This window comes from Pseudopipra pipra, chromosome 3 (assembly GCF_036250125.1).
Source record: "Pseudopipra pipra isolate bDixPip1 chromosome 3, bDixPip1.hap1, whole genome shotgun sequence".
Classification (NCBI taxonomy): Eukaryota; Metazoa; Chordata; class Aves; order Passeriformes; family Pipridae; genus Pseudopipra; species Pseudopipra pipra.
In genome coordinates, this window is record NC_087551.1 from 54,518,259 (window position 1) to 54,542,230 (window position 23,972).

Consider the following 23,972-nt stretch of genomic DNA (forward strand, 5'->3'; position numbering starts at 1 on the left):
GGGGTGAACGAGAAGGAAGATTTCATGCATAGGGTTTAGGAGAGAGTATGTACTACATACAGAACCCTGGCAGAGAGCGACCAGCATATGGTCTGCTAAACAGTTTGTCCTCAAATACGGAGGGGAGACAAGCAGCCTGTGGGGAATGGTCACCAGAGGGTGTGGGTTCCTGGCTGGGGCTGGCAGCCTGGATTGGTTCTGAAGACCTATTTCCAAGCAATTGCAGGGATGGCTGTAACGTCTCAGATGTCCACATGTTCTAGTGCCTGGGAGTGCTCTTAAAAGTGTATGAGTGCAGTTGAAAGCCATTACTCCTGTAAGTGGACAAACTGTCTTGTCCAATAATTCTTAGGTTCTTCAGTGCAAAGATACTATTTACTGAAAAAATTTTGTTAATACTTTGACAGTCCTGTGTCATCCTAGTTTTGATTGAAGGGTGATAACCCTGTGCTGGTGCATGAGCTCTTTCTGTGATCATGATACCATAAAGTATGAAGTACAGAAAATTAAAAGATGTTTTGCTACTGGGATAAGGGGAGTAAAACAAGAGTCTCTTGGAAAGCCCAGGTGCTGTTTCTGTGCAAATAACTCTTTGTGTAGGGTTTCCAGCTGAGGAAGGAAGTGCTGGTGGGGAAGTGAGAGCCTCTTAGTTGCTTGGGCCACAGCTGGAGCTGCTGCCGAGGCTCTAGGGAGTTGCTCAGTGTCACCCTGCTATGAAAGCTGTCTCATGCTGCATTTGGCTGAGAGTATTTGTAAGATCTGATGCAGTTTAAATAATTATCACTGAAAATTATAAATGCTCAGTTTTCTTCTGTAGAGTTCACAGATCGTTACTGTGTACACAGAGCTGTGTTAATGGAAAACTTTGATAGCTGCATGAAAACATGCCTAAAGAAGAGTAAAAAGGCATGTACTAGTTCAGAATTCTCTTTTGAGCATCACTGATTTTTTTTTTTTGCTCCCTATAATACAACTCAGCACAAATGGTATTGTCAGTATGATATGAAACTATGCTTATATGTTTCCCTAGGAGAACTGCTACATTACTTTTATTCACCTATATTAGACTTTCAGTAAAACATCTGGAACAGTTACTTTCTTAATGTTTTTTCATTGTTGTAAGAATTTTACTACTTCTGTTACTCTAACGTGTAAATCCCACCAATGTGGGGTCCTTATATTTAATTGTTAAGTGCTCTAGGCATGCATCATCCTCAGATCAGATTTTGCTGTTCTGTTATGATTTGATCTCATTGGGGAGGATATTTGGGTATTTAGGCAGCAGCTTTTCTTTTTTTTTTTTTTTTTGGAAGGTGTCTAACCATAACAGGAATGATAGTCCAGTACTTTGTCTCTAGCAGAGGGTGAAAAACAAAATGAACAATGCCTCTATCTAAGGAGGGGAATTCTGAACTCAGTGAAATGGCAGAGATTTGAAGGAATTTATTTATTTCTTCGATATGTTTTTAAGACCTAGTTGGCACTACTAAACATTTCGGTATTGTGTTTAAAGTTAGCATTATGCATCTATTAAACTGGTTTTTGTTTCTGCTTTTTTAAAATGCCACAGAGAACAGAAATGTGATGCAGTGGGTAGGTTCACCAAAGCAATGGATGATGGAGTTAAAGAGCTGCTGACTGTGGGACAAGAGCACTGGAAGAGGTGTACAGGGCGTAAGTGTCCTTCTGAACTCAGCAGTCATTTCTGTCTTGATTTTTCTCTGGTTGGTTTGGTTTTTTGTTGTTATTGTTGGTTTTGATGTCTATAATTCAAGGCACATCTTAAAACTAAAGGAAATCCTAAATTATAATGAGAATTGTGCAGCATTCTAGCTGCTTTCAGTGTCTGCGAGTATAAATTGTGCAAGTTTTTTGTTGATATGTTTGATGTGGGTTTTTTTTTGGGTTGTTTTTTTTTTCTTTATCTCATAAGAGAAATATCTGGTCCCTGCCCATAGGTTTAAAAATATTCAAAGTTAAATAATTCTAGCAATGTAGCTAAAGCCCTTGTAGGACGTGTCCACATATATTTGTCATTTATCTACATTTTAGTGACATGGGCAAAGTAGACCTGTCTATTTGATGAAATCATAAATAATTGCATCTTATTAACCCCTTATTTAGGATTATTGCATGCCAGGAGGAGTGATTTAAAGATGAAATGAGTTTAAGAGAAAAAGAAAAGAAAACCAACTTGATTCTAACTTAATCTTTAGCCCAATTCTTTTTTTTTCCTATCTTGTCTCTTCCTTCCCACAGATATTTAGGGTTGCAGAACTTCAAGTCCCTATGACTCTGCCTGGGCTCTAATTTCCTAGTCCACAGCAGTGTTCAGTGTTTGTGGCCACCACAAGGCAGCTATTGAAAGGAAGCAGGTACTACAGCTGAGGATCATAATAAGAAACACTTCAGGGCAGGCTGTAGTGTCTGGCAACCAAAGATCTATCACATAAATCTCCTCAAATCTCCTTAATTTTTTCCCCCTCCTTTTAACTCCCACAAAAAAACATTGCCCCCAGACTTTGGAGTAAGTACATCTCCTGAGTTATCTTTTTGCCTCTTTCTAATCTAACACTGCAGTTGAATATCTGGGGCTGACCAGAAAGGATGGGAAGTATAGAAGCCCCATCTCTTGTGGCAGTGATTACACTAGACTTGAGCATCTATAGGATGTTAACTTTATGTTTCCCCACTTTGAATGAGAGGGTTTCCTTCTACATGTCACTGACATTCCTGCTGGTCAAAAATAGTCTAACACATTACAGAGCTCTAACACGGTACAGATCTTGCTTCATTAGGAAATTATACTGAGAGGAAAGTGAAGAGCAGGGAAGGAATAAGGTTCCTCAGATGAGACTAGAAAAATGGTATTGCTTTGCAGTTATAGAAGCAATGATCAAACAAAGGGCTGGCTGTGACTTGTGCTTACAGTAGAAATTCAGTATTATTTTAACCGCTAAAATCTTCCTACACTTATGACACTAGTGCTTAAGATATTGAATGACTCTTCTAATACTTACAGCTATTAATTAGTTAGCATAAATGCAGTAATACCATTATGACTGTCAAAAAAATTAACTTTTAATTTCCAGACATTCATACTGAATACAAAAAAAGAGACAAGTAAATTGGGACATGCAAAACTGAAGAATTTTATTAGTCTCTTAGGTTTTAAGTTCCCTGTCAGCTCTAGTCCTGACTCTTAATCAGAAGTATTTTTGGCACTTCCTGAGCCATAATTACGTGCCTTCCATTCAATGATATTTAAAATTACTTGCAGTGGAAACTTCTTAAATGCAAGTGAAAAGAAACCAATCTTCACTGAAGTTTACACTGGGAATTCAGTAACAATTTAATGGCTGATAAGAGAATTCTAGTAGTCTGAATTTTACTTGTTGTATAAGACATACCAGTTCTCATAAATAGTCTAACTTCTGGACAAGAGCTTGATCAAAGATAATCAATAAAATTATGTAGTTTGGGGGGCTTGGTTTTTGGTTTTGGTTTTTGTGGTGTTTTTTATACCACACAAAGGGGTTCTTCTGTAAAAATCAGGTTGTAATTAATGCTAGGGCAGCTAAAAACCTTCTATTTGCTTGAACAGTGTACCCTCTGAATACAAATATTTAATAAGAAAATCGACATCTACTTGGGTTTTTTTTCTGCTAGCATAGGTAGCATATAAAAAATTGCTTTCGCTTTTCAGATTGCTTTTTAAGCTTCTGGAGTGGTGCTATTCAAAGTGTTAATAATGAATGCATTCATAAATCACAGCTGATTGAGTTAATTGTGATGAAACAATTTATGCATGCGTGTTCAATAAACAGATTATAAAAACAATTTTATTATTCAGATACTTGCATTAATTTTTATCCCTAGATAATCTTCATTTCTGGTGCCTTTAAATATAAAATTCATGATTTGAGGAGAGTTTAGCCATTATAGATCTGTATAATAATCTCTTCCCTTAAAATCTCCATATCATATCTCCATATCAGTTCCTGCACTTCCCCTCTCCCCCCATGAGGGGGAGGGAAAAAAATCTCACCAATGGCTTAGGAGGACAGAGCTAGGAGTGCAGTGAATTTTTTTTGTTTTCTAATAGCATTCACACACTGTTCCCCTAACTGTTTGTACCTTTCAAGAGTACAGATTGCAATTGCTTTATCCAGTTTTGTAACATGTATAGCAGGGGAGGGGGTAAGAACGTGATTGTAAATGTGTCACTAGAGGAAACATGAAACTTATTTTTGACATCTGCTTCTATCAAGTTTTGGAAATGCTGCAGATTTAATCTCACCCTTATGGGTTTTTTTCTTCTGTTTCCCCTCTTTTCCTTATCCTTTTCCCACTTTCAGCACTACCCAAGGAATACCAGAAGATAGGAAAAGCATTGCAGACCCTGGCACTGGTCTTCAGCACTAGTGGATACCAAGGTACTTCTATAGCTTCATTTGTACTTTAAAAGAGGTATTTTAATTATATCATGCTACTTTTTTTTTTTTTCTGAAGACCTTAATGCTTTCCTCTTTGAGCTTTAGATGTCAAACATGATTCCGGAAAACATTGAAAACTTGTTTCCCTGTATATATTATAGGGTTGTCATATTCTAGTTTGCAGTCTTGTTTTCTCTCACTGTATAATCATGTGGTGTGTTAGTGGTGGTGGAGAAGTTTAGCTTGATCTTTTAATATATAATCTGGTCACTGACCTCACTGACAAAACCTGCTGTAGCATTTTTGTGATTTCAAAAGGAAAGAAAATGTGGCACTGAAAATAGTTGTCACAGAACTATTGTGTGACTTCATGATACAACAACTCCACATGAGGATGGAAAACTTATTACAGTATTTTGTAATCGATTATGTGGGCTGGAGGGTTGGCTACTGTAGCCTTTTCTTGTCCTTCACCCTTGCTTCTCTTCAAGAGCCCTTAGAGCCTGTCATCTTAGGTATGAAAGTTGTGGGAGGGAAAAGGAGGGCATCAATTGCTCAAAGTTCTCCTAAAATGTAATCTTTAGATCAAACTTCAAATCCTGCTTTGATATGTTAAGCTTTGCTGATGTTTTCCAGATAACTGGAAAATATTTCCTCATATATAGAGGAAGCCTATTGAGTCAGTTTCCTCTGGAATTCTCCTTTCAAATGTGTTTGGCTTTTGGGTTTTTTTTCTAGACTTGATAGCAGATTTGCTCTGTTCTAAAACCTTATATGTTATAGCGTAGAGGCTTCCTGAAATGTTTCTGTCTTTGAACTATTAGTTGACCAGTACTTACTCTGATAACTCATTTATCTCTTGCTTTGTACTCTTGGAATATTTTGCCCCATAAACCATGTATTGAAGTACAACCTTCTGAAACTCAGATTCTCTGTGGCTGGAAGCATTGGAAATAGGCATAGTCCCTGTAGTTTGCTCTCATCTGTGTCCTGTTCTTCAACAGGATGACTGCTTGGTTAGAATTGGAGCACAGCATATTGCCTAAAAAGTTACTTTTGGATGTGAGAATGAAGTAAAGGATTCACATGGTTATGTACTCTTAGCATGGGTTAGAAAACTGTAAGTCCTAGCTGGATAGAATCTGCAGCAAGAATTCTTGAAAAAGGACTGAAAATTGCTTGAGCTATGACACATATTTTTTGCCAGGGTAAAGGGAAAACAATACGGCTTAAAGCAAGGATACAAAATTGCAGATCAGCAAGTGAAAGAAAGCTTCAATTTGATTTCCAGCATCTTGGAATGGTATGAAAAAATAGATCCCATGATGCTTGAGAACAAGGCAAGGATGTCTCTTTGCCGTTTGCCCAGTTGTGTCTGGTTGCACCCTAGTATCTTGTTGCAGAAAGTTCCCTTCCCACACATGCCTTTGCTCTGATTCCATATATTTTGCTCTTTTCAATAACTGGTATACCAGTGTATTTTTTCTGAATTAATAATATATAGGATTCTTTATTTTTTACTTGGAGTTCCCAGGAAGAGAGAGCAAGTACAATGGACATGTGGCTTTTAAATATCTTCATCACTGCTGCCTTCACTTTGTCCTGCCTGCTGTTCATGTACAATTTCACTTGATCATTCCATGTGGTACAGGTCTGTGGATTAAGCCGATTCTGTGCAAGAGATGTAAGCACCTGGATTTAAACCGATAGGATGCAGCTTTCCTGATCTCAGTATTTAAAAGAGGGCACATTCCTTCAAATGAAGAAGTAGTATCTAGGCTGAGTATGCGGTATGATTTTTCTGGACCATCAGTAAAGAGGAACGGCTCATTCAGCCATGCTTAAAGGCACTCAGTTCACTTTCTGTTGGGAACTGAATCTCTTCATCCTTGCCTTTTGGTTTTGGTTTGTTTGTTTGTTTTGAGGGTTTTGTTTGTTTGTGGGTTTGTTTGTTTGTTTGTTTTGAGGGGTTGGTTGGTTTGTTTAAATACTAGAGTTCCAGAAGTTCAAGCATACTAAAGATTGCAGCGACTGATTTGATGACACAAACACTTCCAACTACCAGTAGCTGACTTCTGACATACTGAATACACTGTTAGTTGGTTCCTTTGCATAGTTAGGATGGGACGTATCTACTGTCCTCACCACTTTCATTAGTGCTGCCTGTTTGCTCTGCAAATGTCTACTGCCTTTTCTGATTTCCAGCCTAAAATGTTTAAGACTGCACCAGGCAAGATGCACTTGTTAATCTGACTCACACGAGCTCTTTTTCTCGTGCTACAGAATGAGCCTTATCAATTAGTTGCCAGCCACAGTGCATATTAGCAATCTGTCCCCAGTATTTGCAGAGGCAAGGGTACCTTTAAAACTATTAAGGACACATTGAGAGGTTCTGATTTAAATTGTCCTTGGGCCTATATACTGTCCAATTGGCTTTAAGAATGTGTGTGTGTTTGGCAAGTATGATCCTTGTCTAAAAATGCATATTGGACAGCACCAGAACATGGCTGGAAGTGTCTTTCAGCCTGGCAGTATGTTGCCTATCTTACTGTATTGTATGATGCTCTTAGGTCAACACAGCCTTAAATAGCATGGCTTCTCGTTTGCAGCACCAAATCTGGTTGAGACTTTCTCCTATATTAAGAAAACGTGAATGATGGGTATGCCATTCAACCATAGTAAAATCTCTTAATCCCACATCACCCCTCAGGAATTCTGTTAGGGTGTTACATGCAAGTTTCACTATCCTGCCAGCTAGCAACAAAAATCTTGCCTTAAAAGCTTCTTGTGTGCTAAACTCATCAGTCTGAGATGTGCTTATCAAGAAAAATTTTGCTGCAAGAATTTGCTACTAGTACATCAAACTTTACAATTTTTTCATTGAATTATATTAAAACATGCTTTGAAAGAAAAGAAAACAAAAACACTTCTTGAAAAAAAAAATTCTGCTGTCCCAGTCAAACCTTACAAATTATTGGTTCCCTCAGTATGTCTGGTGTATTCCTTCAGAAATTATTATCCTTGGCTTTTACAAAGCAGTTGAACTGCTAAGAGATGCTTTATCAAACATCTCCAAAAGGCTCGTTATAGTTTTACATCTTCCTTCATCTCCTTGTGACAGTATGCAGGTCTGTAAACAAAAATATCAGTTTCTCCTTCTGGTTGGATTAAAATATCTGTAGAATATTACTGGCCATTTTAACTGTTCTTTTTATAACTACCTTCAGTCAATGCTTTTAAGCCCCCTCTGTTTCTTGCACACTGGCATAATTTTGTTATAAATGCCAGAAGTGCTTGGGGCTTTCTACTTTTCTCTTGATTAAAGAACCCCTGACATCCTGGTATACCCTTGCACTAGGACTCAGCTCAGCTTTCGTGGTTTGAGTTAAGAAGCTGCATCAGTTCAGAAGCTGAGAATGCTAGAGACTCTTCCCTATCCAATTAACAAAACTCTGACCAAAACCCCTGCTGAAAAAGTAATTGTGAGCAATCTGCTGCTGGAATTCAAGTTCTAATGGATGGCCATGCAAGTTGCAAGTGGTACCTCTGACAGGTGGACTGGTGTAGGGAGTGACCTACACAAGTGAGCATGGCATGACACTGCTGATAATGTGTAACTTGACAGGTGCTTCAGGTGAGAGATGAACTCTGACTCTTTAAGAATGCCCCAGCACTACCCAAAAAAGAGACAGTAGAACAAAAGGATGCAGCTTGAGGAGCTGCAGAAATTTATCTACGACTGGTGTGCCTATCTATTGTTGGGATCCACTGTTTGGAACAATTTTTAGGTATACTATCCCTTTTGAAGACATATGAATGCCTCTGCTAGTAGAAAAAACTCTTAATGCACCCTGTGCCTTCTACAAGCTGGTTTTGTGCCCTGTTGCCCCAAATGAAAGAGGATCAGTGTTGGGAGGGTGTGTCCAGATTCCTTAAAGCTCCAATCTATGAAGGTTCCTTGAGTCAGCTCTGCACAGAAAGGGAGAATTTTCTCTTTCAACTTAAATATACATGCTCTTCCTCTTTCTTTTTGTCCAGATAGGAAAAGTCATTGTCTTTTACGGCATTATAAAATGAACAGCATCATCTAGACCAACCTGGCTTCTGACTCTAAATCCACCCCATGTTTTAACGCAAAAGCAGGAGTTACTTCCAGGTTCCTTCTGAGCAGACATGGGAATTCTGAAATACTGAATTATTTAAGCCTGCTCAAAATAATTAAATTGATCATCTCCAGGGTTTTTTTATTATTTTACAAAAAAGGCAAAGTTATCTTCTGAATTATATACCTCTTAGATCTCACAATGGGAATTTATGGTAGTTTTAGTTTTATTTTATCCTAATAGGCTCAAATAGGAGAAAAATAATGATTTCTTTAGCAGTGTTTTGTTACTGGACTTATTAGTTTTTAGGATCAGTCACTTTCCCTCAAAGGTTTTGAACTTTATGAAACCAGTCTAATGGAAAGTAAGAATCGATTGATAGACCTGAAGCAACATTCAGTCATTGTTTCCTTTAGGATATGCTAAAATGAAGGGATCCTATATAATAAATCTCTAACATAGATTAAACCATATGTTATAGTAAAAGAAGATACTAATGTTCAGATTAATCGTTAATGAAATCGATGGTAATTTTCAATGAAGTCACTGATTAATATCTATAGAATAAAACCAAAACGTTCATAAAAGACTAACCCCTGCCTAATATCAAGACATATTTTTTTCTTAAACCAAAGTTTGATATCTGGAAACTATACCTTCCCCTTTCTACTCTCTACCTCAACTTGCTTTCTGTACCGTTGACTACATGCTTTGGACAAGCTAAAAAGGATGGAAAAAGTCTGTGGTCTTTTGGGAAAGTGAAGTGGCACGAAAAATACAAGAATGTAAGGCTTGTTTCCATCTTTGTCCCACGTAGTATTGTCCTGTTAGTAATACAGTGTTATGAGTGCTTGTGATGTTGTCTAGCTTAGGATTTGTGGTGATGTCTGTATTGTTAAGTGTAGATTGTTGGGCCCTTTGATCTCTTTTGTATGATGATGAAAGTGAGAAACTCACTCTGAAAGCCAGTGATTTTTACAGACCTTGAAAATTTTATCTGAGAGTTCCCTAAAGGGTCAGAAATCTTGTTGGCAAAGAAAAAAGTTACTCGAGCCTCCTTCTGCTTATCTGCCCATTGATCTATGGTTCAGTACTCTTGGAGAGCTCAGGGATAGTATCACTATTTTGTAGGGCATTGTGCAGAATTGACTGCTTATAAGGTATGAAAATCATTTACTAAAAATCAGAACATCAGGTGTTCTTCAGTTTTGTTAGCTGATCTTCTCTTGTCACCCTCCTTATTCTTCCTTCCTTTCCATTCTGGTACACTTCTGTTGCCACATATGGGGGATTATCTATGTTCTTAAACTACAAAAAATATGAAATGTCAAAGTAAATAGTGCTAATACTGTGTTAGCACTTTCATTTTCTACAAGATTTTCAGTTTATTCCTCCTTTAATATTTTTCTAAATTCTTTATTACTGTTGGTTGTAAAAGGATGGCAAGGTATTTATTGCTTAAAATAAACTATTTTGTAAATTTGCCTTGAATCAAGGCAAGTTTCTTGTTGTAATTGACTTACTGTAATTTGAACATTTATGTTTACTTTTAGGAGAATCTGATCTAAATGGAGCAATAACAGAAGCAGGGAAAACCTATGAAGAAATTGCCAGTCTTGTAGCAGATCAGGTAGGAGTATTATGAATGCATTGGCATACTGTGTACAAACATGTCACCTTTTGGATGCTTCTGACTTTTTTTTCCTCTTCTGTTAAAACATAACTGCTAGTGCTGTAGGCCAGTTAAATGAAATTGCTATTAAGACTTTCCAATGCACTTTCATCTTCCTTTCTTCACTGCTTCAGCGTAGAGGGGATGTGATGTGAGGGTATTTCAGTTGGATCAGAAAGCCACATTCTGGTTTCTAAAATACTAAAATGTTTACTTCCTCTTTAAATATATTTGTTTTCTAATGTCAGTGAGCTGCCTTTGTTACTGATACAAAACAATGATTAACCAAGGATAGGGTTTCTGCCTTCCCTGTGCACTCTCCAGATGTCAACAGGATCCAGATCTTGGCTGTGTTTCATTGCTTTGACATGCAGTTGCTTGCTTCAGTAAAAATCTAGCTTAAATAAACCTTGATTGGTGTTCAAGTAATAAATTGATCTTTAGTCTGTTAAGCTTAAAGTATCCAAAATGCAGATCCTGTTTATCTCAAGGTTGAGACAAGATTCTTAAAACAGCTTTCCTGGTTGACAACTAAGAAGATGCACCTTTGCCTGTACATATTTGTATATGTAATGAGATTGTACATGTAATGAGGTTGTATTGGTAAGTCATCTTGCTTGAAAATTTAAGGCAAAACCCCTCACTTCGTAAGTTAGTGTTGAGTAAAACAAGGAACAGAGGTATCTGCTCACTGATGCTCAGTGCCTTTCTCTAAAAGGTTTATATTTTAATAAAAACCTTTTCATATAAGAAAAACTTTCAATAAACAATATTTTGGTTTGGGTTTTTTGTATTCTTTCCTTCCTTTTTTTCCCCTTCACCCTTTTTTGCCATCATAGTTTCTCTTCTGTGATTGTTAATATGCCACAGACAGTTTTACTAATGCTTATACTTTGTTTATTAGCCAAAGAAAGATCTTCACTTTTTGATGGAAACGAATCATGAATATAAGGGATTTCTCGGTTGCTTCCCTGACATCATAGCAGCTCATAAGGTATGTGAAGAGCCTTTCCTTTCAAGGGTTGGGCAGTAGGGACAGCAGCAAAAGTGGTGGTCTGGTACACTGCATTTGTGCTGCAGCCTGGCCCCTGTTTCTAGAAACACTAAAAATTCTGTGAAACTGATGTGTTGATTTTTAAAATAAGAAGTGCTTAGAGGGGAAGGAAACTAGAACTTTTTTCAAGATTTGAGAATATTATGACTTTCTGCTATAAGAGAGCAGTAGAAGCTTCATGACTTTCTTCATGTCCCAGTGTAGTGAATAGCAGTAGTGTAAATTCGTAATATTTGAGTCTTATGTGATAGTTGATACTAAAACTGTATTTTGAAACTTGGTCCTTTTGTCCTTTTTGTATATACCCTTGTGCATTACTGCCTGAACCAAACTCAATTTGCTGATGACTATTCATGCCTGTGTTCGAATTCACTTTTTGCAAGGACTCTTGAAGGCAATGAAGTGAAATAACAAACTTTGGATGAAAATGTGAGAAGGCAGAATCGGTCATTGTGTGTGTATATATATGTCTAGCATGCAAACTCAAAATGTAGCTAGTGGTGTTTTAGGTTACTACAGAGGCCTCTAAGTTGACTACTGTTTTAATCTTTTCTGCATTTGGTTTCTACAGGGAGCAATAGAAAGAGTGAAGGAAAGTGATAAGTTAGTTGCAACCAGTAAAATAACGCCACAAGACAAACAGAACATGGTGAAACGTGTGAGCACCATGGCTTATGCACTACAAGGTAAACCAAATTTTGAGCTAAATGGCAAAGTTATAGACCTCTGAAAGACATTTGTTAAGTAACATACTTCAAAAGAAAATCTTTGTACTGGAATAAGAGCTAGGCATGGGTTGTTTGTAGAGTGGTTTTTTTGTAACCTGCTTAGATTTTCTTGAATTGCAGTTATTTTGCACCCCTCCCCCCCCTTTTTTTTTTTAAATCTCACATTCCTATAGCAAAAGATACATGTTTTGAAAATGCAATTAAAAATCCCAAAACGACTGCCCCAGGCTGATTCTTTGATTTTGAAGTGATAATGTCTCAAATTAAAAGCATTGACCCTGGTACAAGAAGGAGTTCATCATGTGCAGAGGTGTTTTTCTGACTCATGGTTTAGTCAGATGATTCAGTTGAGATTCATGTTCTTGTGAATAAGATTTTATTTCCTGGATGTTCACTGAATGAATTTTTTCCTCTTTAGGTTAGAGGTGTTGTAAATATGAGATGCAGGACACTGCACTTGAAAAACCAGGAAAGTGAGGAGTCAGGGCTCAGTCCTGCAGGATATCAAGCCCTTAAGTGCATCCTTGTATTGACTTCAGTGAGATTACTCATTGCTGAGGGAGTTGCATCTTTTTTAGCTGGCTTAAAGCCAAGAGTACTCAATATTTTATGTGACAAAGTCAGAGTAGCACACAAAATTGATTTTAAAAACAATGAAGAAAACTCCCTACCCCCTTCTTCCTGGTCACAGCAAAAGAAGAGGATTGTGCTGTATACCTGGCAATTGTGGAAGAGGCTTCTAGGATGACTTTTGCAATCTAGAATATTTCTTCTCCCTCTATTGATATCTCAAAATATATTTTAACTTTTTCTTTGAGCCCTAAGCTGTGATCTGACAAGAGATGTAGAAAGTGATGTAAGGTGTTACAGATTCAGTAATGCTGGTTCTCAAGTATCTGTTGAAATAGCCTCATTCAAGAATGGGTCAGACAGTACTGGCTGTATCTTTTTTTATTATTATTATTTTGAACTAAATATTTACAGCCGTGGCTTATGAGTTGATATCCATACCCTTGGAAATCTGAATGTCCTAGCCAAAATCTGTTGGAAACACTTCAGGAAAGAGCAGTTACCTCAGTAGGAGAAAATTTTGCTTGTGTTTTTTATTGAATCTTTGTGCACCTGGGTACTGTAATACAAGAACCTGTCTTTGTCCAGGAAGTGTCCAGATTTTATCAGTGCGTAACCGACACCCTACCAATTTTACAAACAGTTCCATTATAACTTGATTGCTGCAGGCAAAGCAGGTTGTGGAAGCATGAGAACAGTAACTGTGCTGGCAGGGCTGGACACTGAGTCTGTTCCACAGTTACCAACCTGAACTGAGTGCAACTGTTCCTAATTACAAATGCTTCTCTAAAATAATTTGTCTCCTGGGTCTCATTGCAGCTGAGATGAATCACTTCCACAGTAACCGGATTTATGACTACAACAGCGTCATTCGTCTCTATCTGGAGCAGCAGGCACAGTTTTATGAAACGGTAAGATGCAGTATTTCAGTGCCATTTTCTTGGAATGTGCTGTGCTGCTACTTTTATAAGGAATGCTCACAGTACTTAATCCATCTTTTTGTATGAGCCTCTCCCATAGAGCAGATATTTGAAGAATTGTACAAAAAATTGTAAAAAGTATTGTTAAAAAAGCCACATCCCAAAGAATGAGTTAAAATAATATTTTCCTACAGATACTGTCCTAGGTACATGACTATCATACCTATTAGAACTAAAAAACAGTCTTCAGAAACATTATTGTTGACAGCTTAAGGGGTTTTTTTCAATGCCATTACTAGGGTAAAGAATTTTAGTTCTCTGATGTGCAGTAAACAAGGCCTACTGCACTGAATATAACAGTAAAACATTTGAACAGAACTTTCCTCCCATAGGATGGGAGCAAGAAGGGAAGCTCCCGTGATTTAAAGCCTAATGTAGACAAGTGTGGGGCACAAGGGACAGGAGGGGTTTAGGTGACATTCAATATGTTAACATGGAGCACTCGGCCTACAACTCTTCTCATTCCTTGTGCTTTTATAATTAAACCAGAAAATAAATTTTCTAATGTGGTATACTGGTAAAACATGCAAGTCTAAGTGTGCTGGAAACTGACTTCTATCACTTAAAGGAGTCTCATAAATAACTGGTTGCCCTTCACAGCAGTAAAATTTGTCAGTGGGACTTCTAAGGTATCTTTAGTGGACAACAACTTTAGGTCCCCATGAGGTCACTTTGCTTACTTTCTCTGACACATCTGATGGAGGTTAGGCATAGGTTTCCCCTTACCTTCTTTCAGACTCTTGTCCAGTCTGTTCTGACCCTCCTGGTTGCAGCCTCACCAGTTTCCTTGTACCACTCCTCTCTCCCCCAGTACCTGTTCATATGTGGGATACTGGCTACCATGACAGCTGTGGGAAGTGCACAGAAGCTCTGTTCTGATATTTCAGCCTTGTTTCAGTAGGAAAGTGAGTTTCCTGAAAAATCTGGCTTTGTTCCTGTAGCTCTCCTGTGTAGTGCAGTGCTAGTTAAGCAAATAGGCAGGATGACAGCCCTGCCTACAATGCTTTCTCCAACACAACCTTAGTAGTGAAAGTACAAAATGAGCAAGGCAGAAAGTGTATATATGAGAAGGAAAGTCTTTATAATGGAATGCTTTGAGAGTCCTACGTACACATCATCATCATGGCTAGGCTTCGCAAATGAAGATTTGGGAAAGGCTCTATCCACATTTGTTACAGACACAAAACCTGTAGTAAAACCTGCAGTTTTTCATCAAATGAGGAAACAATTAATTTCTTACTCTGCAATCATATTTCTACACAGTGTAAAGTAACTACATATTAAATATGTGGTGTGTTTCTTTGTTTCAGATTGCACAGAAGCTGAGGCAGGCACTCAGCCGCTTTCCTGTGATGTAGAGGATAAGGAGTAGTCAACAATAAAGAACAACTCCAAAGTGCTTTTCTGATGTGGGGGCAATGCTAATAAAAAGCCTTTGCTAAAAAGAAAATTAAAAAAAAACTCCAAACCTGGAAAAAAACCCAGAAACAAACCCCAAACAAACAACCCAAGAAGAAGAAGAAGAATCAGTTGTAGAAAAAAAGTGTTATTTAAATTTTACTTTATCAGTCTAAATCATAAGATAAGGTGTTCTTATCTTGAATGCTCTCCCATTTGTATCATCATTTAAATAAAAACAGCTAGATAATGCTGTCAGTTATAGGGATCTAAATTATCAAACTGATGTGTTGCCATGGACTTACTGAAGACTTGTGTCTATTAGATGTTCTTCCAAAATCTTGTAATCAACATCAGAGTTATGCATTTGTATCCTTTTTTTTTAAGTGGGAAAGCGGACAAACTTGAGAAAATTAACTAATAGTATTATATTCAATTGACCTCTCTAGCAATTCAGTAACCAGGAGGAATTATATTTGTGTATGTTTCTGGCACATGTTCATGATAATCTCCTGAATGAATGTTTTGTTCTTAAGTTTTGCTTCCCATATGCAGCCATGGCACATCGTTCCAATTATGACTTCTGGCAAATATAATTCATTCTTCCCTTTCTTCTTTTTCCTTCTAACTAAATCTTGTACTTGTGGCACACCAACTCAGAGCTTATGTCAGGCTCACTCTTTCTCACTATGCACTCTATAAGAAGACAAAGTACAAACAAGGAACGAGCCATTCAGGAAGATGTGAAAAACAGTTTCCCATACCAGCACTTTGACACCCCCAATGTTATGTCATAAGGCACTGGTGTTCCTTAGTGCTGTACAGGGCCAGCTTCCCCTCTGAGAGTTTGAAGTGTTTCAGCAGAGGGGACACTGCCACATCTAACCACAAATAGTAGAAGTCCCCAGATTCCAACTAAGCTCAGGTCTTCGTGTAGTGGTATGGAATGCTATTGGGTCGGGTTAACTTTTCGTTGCCCTCTAATGCAAACTAAAAGGTGGCAAAAGTACTGAATAACCACATTAATTACCACACAAACTCTGTGCTTTGATCATCCTCCTTTATCAGCGTCCTCTTTCATACTACTGAAATACCATTTGAGGCCTTGGCTTTTCACAGAATCAAACCAAAAAAGCCACCACCACCTGTGTTCACAATGGGCACCAACTACAGTAATTCTTGCCATAGGCAAGCAGGAAAGCCAAAATGCAGTTTTGCTAAAATGTGCCTAGAAAAATAAACATTTTAGGAAAGAAAAATCCTAAAACAGGCGTTTTGCCTATAAGCCATTCTAAGTGATGGGTACAGTCTGCTGGTTCAATAGTTGCCTTACTCTGTTTTGCATTGGTGTTACTTTTGTGTGCTAGAAGTAAAATCTGGGTCTGCCTGAATAACCTGAAACCAAACCAAACGAGACTAAGCCTAAGTCTTTTCAGTGTCACGAGTTTTGTTCACATTTTATAAACCTTGTCTTTTTCTCCTCCCAATTTTAGTTGTTTGCTTCCAAAATTCCATAGCGCGGTGTTGTTTGATACAGCCATTTAAATATGTACAAATTGTAAAGAATGTGTATAAATGTTTTACACCAAATGTAAGATCTGCTTGCATGTAGAAGCAGCTTATATAATAAATTGTTACAATGTGTACAGTAAATTCTGAAATCACTTTTTCAAGCCAGCATTTTTTTAGTATTTGTATATTCACTTTTTGATAATGAAATCTTTGTAACAGACTCTTAATTTGGGAGGGGGAAGGGGAGTTCTTCTTACCAATCTTTAAATAGCTCCATATGCACTAAAGTTGAAGGTTCTTTATCTTGAATAGACTGTTTTGGAATCTAAGTGTAAGCTGTGCATTCCCAGTGCAGGGAAGCTATGACAGTAGCAACTCTGTCAGATAGATGCAACATTTTGGCAAAAAAAAAAAAAGAAAAACTGTTTAAAGACTTCTAGTAAAATGAAGTTAAACTGATAATAAATATTTATGTATATCCACCAGACTATTTTATCTTTTTGTTTGGAATCATCATGTTGTTTTTTAACAGGGTGAATGCAGTATGAGGCAATTTTCACCAGCATACACATACTGACCAGCTGAGGAATGAGAAAGCATCCATGTGTCTTCCATAAAGCAGGCATCACAACTGGATGGTGTAATAGTGCTAGTGACTGCAAACCAGCAAAGGCTATGCATATGTTTTAAGCTTTCATTATTCAGGTCAGTCCGGCTTGTGGTTGATGGAACCCTCCTGACTGCAAATAAGTAGTAGAGCACAGTGCTACTGTGTATTCCTGGCTTTGTGTATTCCTGGCTTTGTGTTGGCATGGTGTTGACCCAGAATAGAAATTTGATTGTCTTTGATATTTGTTTTTTAAATCAGACATGAATAGTAGCATAGTTAGGTTTAGTGAGTTGGGGGCAACAGAAAATCTGCACACTGAAGATGCAGTCATTAAACAAGAATAACAAGGTAGCATAAGACTTGAGTGATGCCCTCCTGTATTTTGTTTGTCATAGCTGAATAATTAGTGTCTGGAGCATCAAAAAGCATAAATACTGTTTCCTGGCTTATGTTTTCCTTCCAGGGTGAGGCAAACACTAGCATTAGCTCAGTGACTCCATAAAAGACATCAAATGCCCTAGCTCTTGGGTTTAACTTTACATTTTAATTGCTTATTCCATTACTGCTACTACATTCAATTTTAAACCAATAAAAATGTAGCTCTACAGAGGGAAATGCTACCTGTATTTCTTGTTTGCAGTTAATCTGACATGGGATTAGACTGCAGCAGCAGATTTTGCTACAGTGGTACGGTTTTGGAGGAGTACTGTCTACTGCAGTAAGAAAGAGTATTCTTTAATGAGGCCTAACTTTGCATGAGTACTGAAATTTTTACAGCAATTTCTGTTTTCTGTGACAAGGTAGTTGAGAAAATATGATCATAACATACACTTCATTCTATAAATCCTAATTAATATACATCAATTTTATTGCTACCAAAACTAGTCTAGTTCAGTCTGTTAAAAGAGTAATTCAGACTTACAGCCTTGTAAAGAGAGAGATGCAGCTTTTGTGCTATGGCTTAGTTTGACATACACCAAACACTCTGCCAGTTAGGTTGGCTAAAATTACTCCCTCCATAGCCTCATGGTGTGTAGTCCTCCCACAGCAAGGAAAGCATTCACTAGGCAAGTGTCCTGCTACTGCTGCTTCTGCATTTCTTAGTGCTTCACACTAAGGCCTGTGAGCATGCACCACGGAGAGGCCACTTAGTGGGGTATGGGGGGTCTTTAGTCAGTTGTTTTTTCCACTCTACATATTTTCCATATTTTTCTACAACTCTTCTGATAAAATTAATGCTAATAACTGGTATAACAAACAAGTACAGAACAGAAGAGGTAATCACTTGAGCAGTAAAAAAGCTGGTTTTTTTTCTATCTAAAGAACCCCTAACAAGAACAACTTTACAGAATTAGAAATATATGGACTGGCTGGTGACCAATCCACCCATCCTGTAGCGTGGTAGTATCAGTTACACCCGTGCTATTTTAAAGAATATCTGAGTCACAAATACACAGATTTGGATTAGCTGGGTTTGGTTTTGTTTTTTTTTTTTTCTCCTGTGGCTCTCTGCACATGAATTGTGACTCTGGGATCTTTGCAATAACTTTGGGATACTGGATTTAAACTGACTTAATATCCTTGTTTTATAAAGTTAAAAAATGTGTTTGCCTGTTTTTAATTGTCTGAGCCTTTTAGTCTTTCCTAATTTGTCAGATTTTCTTAAACTATCCTATTTTTTTTGCCTTCCTTCAGATTCCAGCTAGTATGCCTACTGCCTTCCTGCTGAACTTTCTGAACTTTAGGTTCTTGTCATATACAGAGTTAAAAACTGTTTGCTTCATGATAGAATTGATTAGCTTCTTTGAACTGGTCCTGTCAATCTGAAACCAGGTTTTTCATGTTTACTGAACACTGTTGTTCCCTTATTCTTACTTGTGGCTGTATTCTCCTGTTAAAGTAGATTTTTGTACATCACATTTTTCTGTCAGGGCTGAAGCAAGGCGGCATATCGTACTGTTTTCTGTTAACAGCAGACCTTTGCTACCCTTAGTTTTCCTTTTATACCTAGCATCTTTAAAGACTATTCATTTTTTTAAAATATTTGCTATTAAACTAATTTTGTCTTTGCACACAATTGTCAATGCAAGGTCACTTTTAATTCACATTGCCTTCCATTCTAATTAAATCTCTGTGGATCAAAATCTAAAATTGTTACTCTTCACTGTTTTTTTTTAAATCTTGTGAGATGTCATTCCCAAAAAACCCAAATACTGTGATGAAGTGTTATTCCAAGGAACAGTTTTCTTTAAAAATACTTATTTTTCAAGATTTTTAAAGTTGCTAGCTCCAAGAAGTTTGTTAGAGGTTATCTCAGCGCAATAATGACAAACAATAGAAAGTATAAAAATAATAGAAAATACAGAAAGATTGCGGAAACTTCTTTAAAAATAGTATTAAATGGTTTGGTTTCTTTTGAATTGTATCCTATAGTTATTTGACCTTAGTTATTAGCCTGTCCCCAAAGACACTCACCAAGAGCGAGGAGTAGGGGACAAATGATCCATGTGTACGCATGTGCATGCAGGAATGTGTAGTGTTTGTGCTAGTTAAGATTGCTGAGCCAATCCCTGGGGGCTGGCAAGTCTGCAAAGAAAGGCATCAGAGAAAACTGATCTGCCAAGTGGGTCGGTAACCAGGCAGGTCCTTTGACCATCTAACAGAGTTGAGAAGGGAGGAGGGAGGGATACAGAAGAGAGCATTTGTCATGGGCCAGCTTAGAAGAGGCTTTGCTTGGAAAGTGCAAGAGCATTCCCTGGAGACTTTGGAAAGGCAGAGAAAGTCTGTGAGACTGGAGAGGGGGATTAATAAAAAAAAGTTAAAGGTCTCCTTTTGGGTTTTGAATTCTCTTCAGGGTTTCCTGAAAAAAATTGCCCAAAGATTAGAAGCAATGAGAGAAGCGGCACAGTTAATTTTGTTTAGCTGTTGGGTCTCTGCCAGAAATAACTACACTTCAGCCGCTACATATCTCTTGGGAAAACGCCTCCATGCTGGACTACCTAGAAAGGGTGAATTCAGGGTCAGTGAAAGGTTGGTCCTGATGCTCCAGTATTGTGGAATTGGTCAGCTGTACACTCCCCTGAAGGGGCCACTGACATAAAGGCTATGTCTGTAAACATGACCACATTAGGGAGGAAGAGCACTGCACATTATCTAAAACAAAGCAAGTCAAGTGCCCTGGGACTGAAACATAGCTAAATGGGTGTCTGGCCGAGGGAGCACACTGTTGTCTGCTGTTTCAGCATTTTGCTGTTTCTTCAGACTTCTTCCTGCCCACAAACAGTATCTGCCCTGAACTAGGAAAGATTGGAGCAATATGCAAGCCAGTACCAGGCGAGCTCTCCAGTTATTAGTTAAAGTAAATTGACCTACTTGGAATGTGATTTTTCCTATAAGCTTCCTTGCAGGAAATATTAGTGTGGGGATGAACAGACAGACAGGTATTTTTACCTTTTACTGTCAGATGCCTGTACCAGGATGTGAGTTTTTTCTCTTGTCTCACTGATAAAGAAACTGAGGGACAAATGAATTGTTACATGCCAAGAAGGTAGGAGGGCTAAGAATGGAATGCAACTGCTAATTTGGAGGAAAGAATTTGATGCTGAATTTCATCTAAATCCAAGACTATGATCCCTAACTCTTACCCAGCTTCATTCTCCTCCCTTGGGCCTTCCCTGTCAGCCCCTTCAGCTGATGCCCAACTCCAAAGCTCCTGACAATTGGCAGTGGTCGAGTTTCTGATACATCCAAGAAGTACCTGTTAAATTGCTCATCAGAGCATCCATTCACATCCACGTTCATCTACATAATACCTCAATGACTAATGAATTTGGTTACCCACAGGAGATGCAAAAACAGTGGGAGAGCAGACTGGAGTTTATAGAATGGGGATTTTGAAGAGCATACTCCCTTTCTGCATCAAAGAAGAGGATAAAGGGGTTGAAAACAGGGCAGTAATAAATTGAGAGACAAGCTTTTTATTTTTGACCATTTATAACAGAATATCTGAAGAAAATCTGTCTGTTCAAATAAAAACAGTTTATAGATGAATCTGGATACTAAATATAATGGCACTTCCAATGGAGAAGCCAAATATTTATCAGACTTCATTCAGATCTCTAACTACATCAAGATAACTGAGTTAGGTTTGTTAAGATACTAGCTGTTGTACTCTATAGCCCTTGGTATACAGGAGTGGTAGCAGTTTCTGGGACTATGAATTACTTAGAACAATAATCATGTTAAAATAACCAGTAAACAGTATTACTGTTTCAGACACAGCTCAACAAACTCTTCGTAATATTTGTAAATCTAGATGGAAATTACTCTCTTAATCTTGTTAAATGAAAAGATTAAATGCATCACTTCATTATGTTTGCTTTTCTGCTTTACATTTGGGAGAAGAGTATCTCCTGCTCCTTGTGCATTGCCTGCTTATCTAGACCTTTCTGGCCCCATCAAAATTTGCTGCACTCCTAACATAAATTTCACTGTATTCACTTTTTTGGCATTTCTGAGACCCTGCATCTCCTGCTAGGGCAGGGAGGGGGTCATTGCTACTATGTTCTTGAGGGCTTTGGCAGGGATGGCACCCCCTTACAATACTACCTGCACTCACAACTGTACTATGAATCTGAAATATCTGTTGGCATTTCTTAGAGCCCCTTAAAATCCTTATGCCAGAATCCAATCTTTTTTTTGGTTGGTTTTTTAAAACCTGCCACCATAATGTCCAACGACACACTGGAAACAAAGCACAAAACAAGACAGTTTATCCAATGCTCATCAGTCTGTATTTTATTAGTTTTAATCAAATTCTTTCTGAGCCAGACAGAGAATTTTGTCAAGTTTGGTGCATCGAGTCAAGCTCTTGCCAAAGGAGAAGGTGCCTCAAAAGTGAGGGCCATACAGCAGTGAGGGACATTTTTACAACTGTTGACTAGTTTCTGACTAGTTGAGTAGTACTTTTAAGCTCAGTAAAGATTTTATTTGAAAACTCAACAGCTGGAAGAGAAGTGAAAAGTTAAACATAGCATCTGTTGCAATATAGTAACATATAAATCAGGCTGCTTGCTAGAGCTTGATGCACTGCCCCAGAAGGCTCCTATCGGACTGCACTGCTCAGGACTGGTTATGCCAGCAAAGAAAGCTGAGAAGTACAAAAACTCTTCAGTTGTCTTCCCTGCTTAAGCAGTGATGCTTTTCTACCTGGTTACAAATGGCACCCACCAAACTTAAAGCAAGGACATTATTACAAAGCTTTGGGAAGAAGGTAGGTCTAGAACACTTCTTCCCTACTAGGAGTATGCTTATGCTTACTTGGCAATAGATAGACTTTACTGGGGTAACAACTAGTGCCAGTCTATCTACTGTTTATAAACATGATGTTAATGCTTGGCTAAAAGGAAACAACAACAACAAAAACCCCCACAAACAAATAAACCTGCAATGCAAATGTTTATGCAAGTCTTCCAAATTTAAACCAAATTCACAATCAGTAAGAGGAGGTTGCTATCCGAAGAATTGCTATACCATAAAATAAGTCTGCAGGATGCCCGTAGGAGTTGGGATCTATTCAAATGTGATGTAAAATCAGCACTGGAAAAGGGCAACTCACAGGGACTGCAGTGGTTTCAAGGTCTGCTCCTAGAACGAGAGTTGAGTTCAGAAAAGCTGTTTGTAGGTGCTATCTGGTACAGTTACCCTCTGTGTGAGCTGCTAAGTTTATATTGTAATTAGTGTTAGACTCTAATAAAAATGACTAGTGGTCTTAAGCAATTTTTAAATAAAACAGCCCTTCCTGAAGGGAAAAAACCAAAATCCCAACAAATAAACATTGTGTTGGGTGGTTGCAAGGGCGCTTGAATAGACATCTGCAGCTGTACAGGGGCTCTGGGCTGTTTCTCACTGCTGTGGAGCCAGAGAGCAGTAATCATCTCAGGTCCACTGCTGAACCCTGGCTGAGTCCAGGTGTGTGTGTGGCACACAGGTCTGGTGATAAACTCTTCTGCAGCATGGAGAAAGACAAGACAGATGTGTGCTGTCACTGTCTGGTTCCCCCTCAACCCCAGGATGCAACAACACCTCAGCTGGCTCTGTGTGGAGCCAGCTAAAATCTAATGAAGCATATTGGTGCTGATCTGTGCTTTGCCAAAGAGGCTCTGCTAGGCAGCTAGTGGCTCTGAAGGCAGAGAGGGCATTGAGTGTGAGTGTAGCTGGCTTCTGGCATGGTTAGTAGACAGTCCAAGAAATCTGCCTCAGGATACCTCAGATTTTTCCCCTATGGCACTCAAGTGCAGAAAATAATTAAAAAATAGTAATCTAATAAATCAACATGCATAGATCTGCCTCTTAAGGCAGTAGGTTGCTTAAAAGTAGTCATTTTACAAAGATTTCTCTGCAATATGTTGTATCCTGGCCCATCCAGGACTTCTGTTCCTGTATCAGGGTAGGATCTTCTGAGCAGCAGCTTCTAGGATTAAACTGAATTTAGTAACTCTGTCTTCTCAGAGGCATTTTTAAGCTCACAGAACATCTCTGATTTTATTCAAGCATACTACGAACTCTCCGCATCAGTGTTTCCATGTGGAAAGGATCTGCACCAGTTCTGGCCCTTCCATGTAGTTTGCAATAAATCTCCAGGACCAGACACAGTCTATTTCAAATTTCTGGAAGCAGTAAAGAGAGTATTCCACTGAACTGCTACCAAAATATACAGAGAACGTTATTCAAGATAGCTACTCCATAAGAGCAGCACAGGAAAACTGTCACTGCACCCATCTTTTAAAAAGACAGAGGAAGTGATGGCAGTAACTCTCTCTTTGTAGGAGGGTCGCTAATAACAGAATCTAACCATCGGGAACTGGGCAAAAAGCATCAGAGAACAAAGCAGGGGGAGGGACAAAGAAG

General features: G+C 38.2%; 1 protein-coding gene across 4 annotated transcripts in view; it reads left to right on the plus strand.

Moving 5' to 3' along the window:
* The window catches only part of SNX9 (sorting nexin 9), a 59,622-nt gene extending 43,028 nt beyond the window's left edge, over positions 1 to 16,594 (plus strand). For all 4 annotated transcript variants that reach the window (XM_064649249.1, XM_064649248.1, XM_064649247.1 and 1 more), the window contains exons 12-18: positions 1,571 to 1,674; positions 4,359 to 4,436; positions 10,093 to 10,169; positions 11,116 to 11,205; positions 11,837 to 11,951; positions 13,383 to 13,474; positions 14,854 to 16,594. In XM_064649249.1, coding sequence (XP_064505319.1) covers positions 1,571 to 1,674; positions 4,359 to 4,436; positions 10,093 to 10,169; positions 11,116 to 11,205; positions 11,837 to 11,951; positions 13,383 to 13,474; positions 14,854 to 14,901 — 604 coding nt within the window. In that variant the 3' untranslated portion in view covers positions 14,902 to 16,594. The remainder of the gene's footprint in view (positions 1 to 1,570; positions 1,675 to 4,358; positions 4,437 to 10,092; positions 10,170 to 11,115; positions 11,206 to 11,836; positions 11,952 to 13,382; positions 13,475 to 14,853) is intronic.
* Positions 16,595 to 23,972: the final 7,378 nt, after the last annotated feature.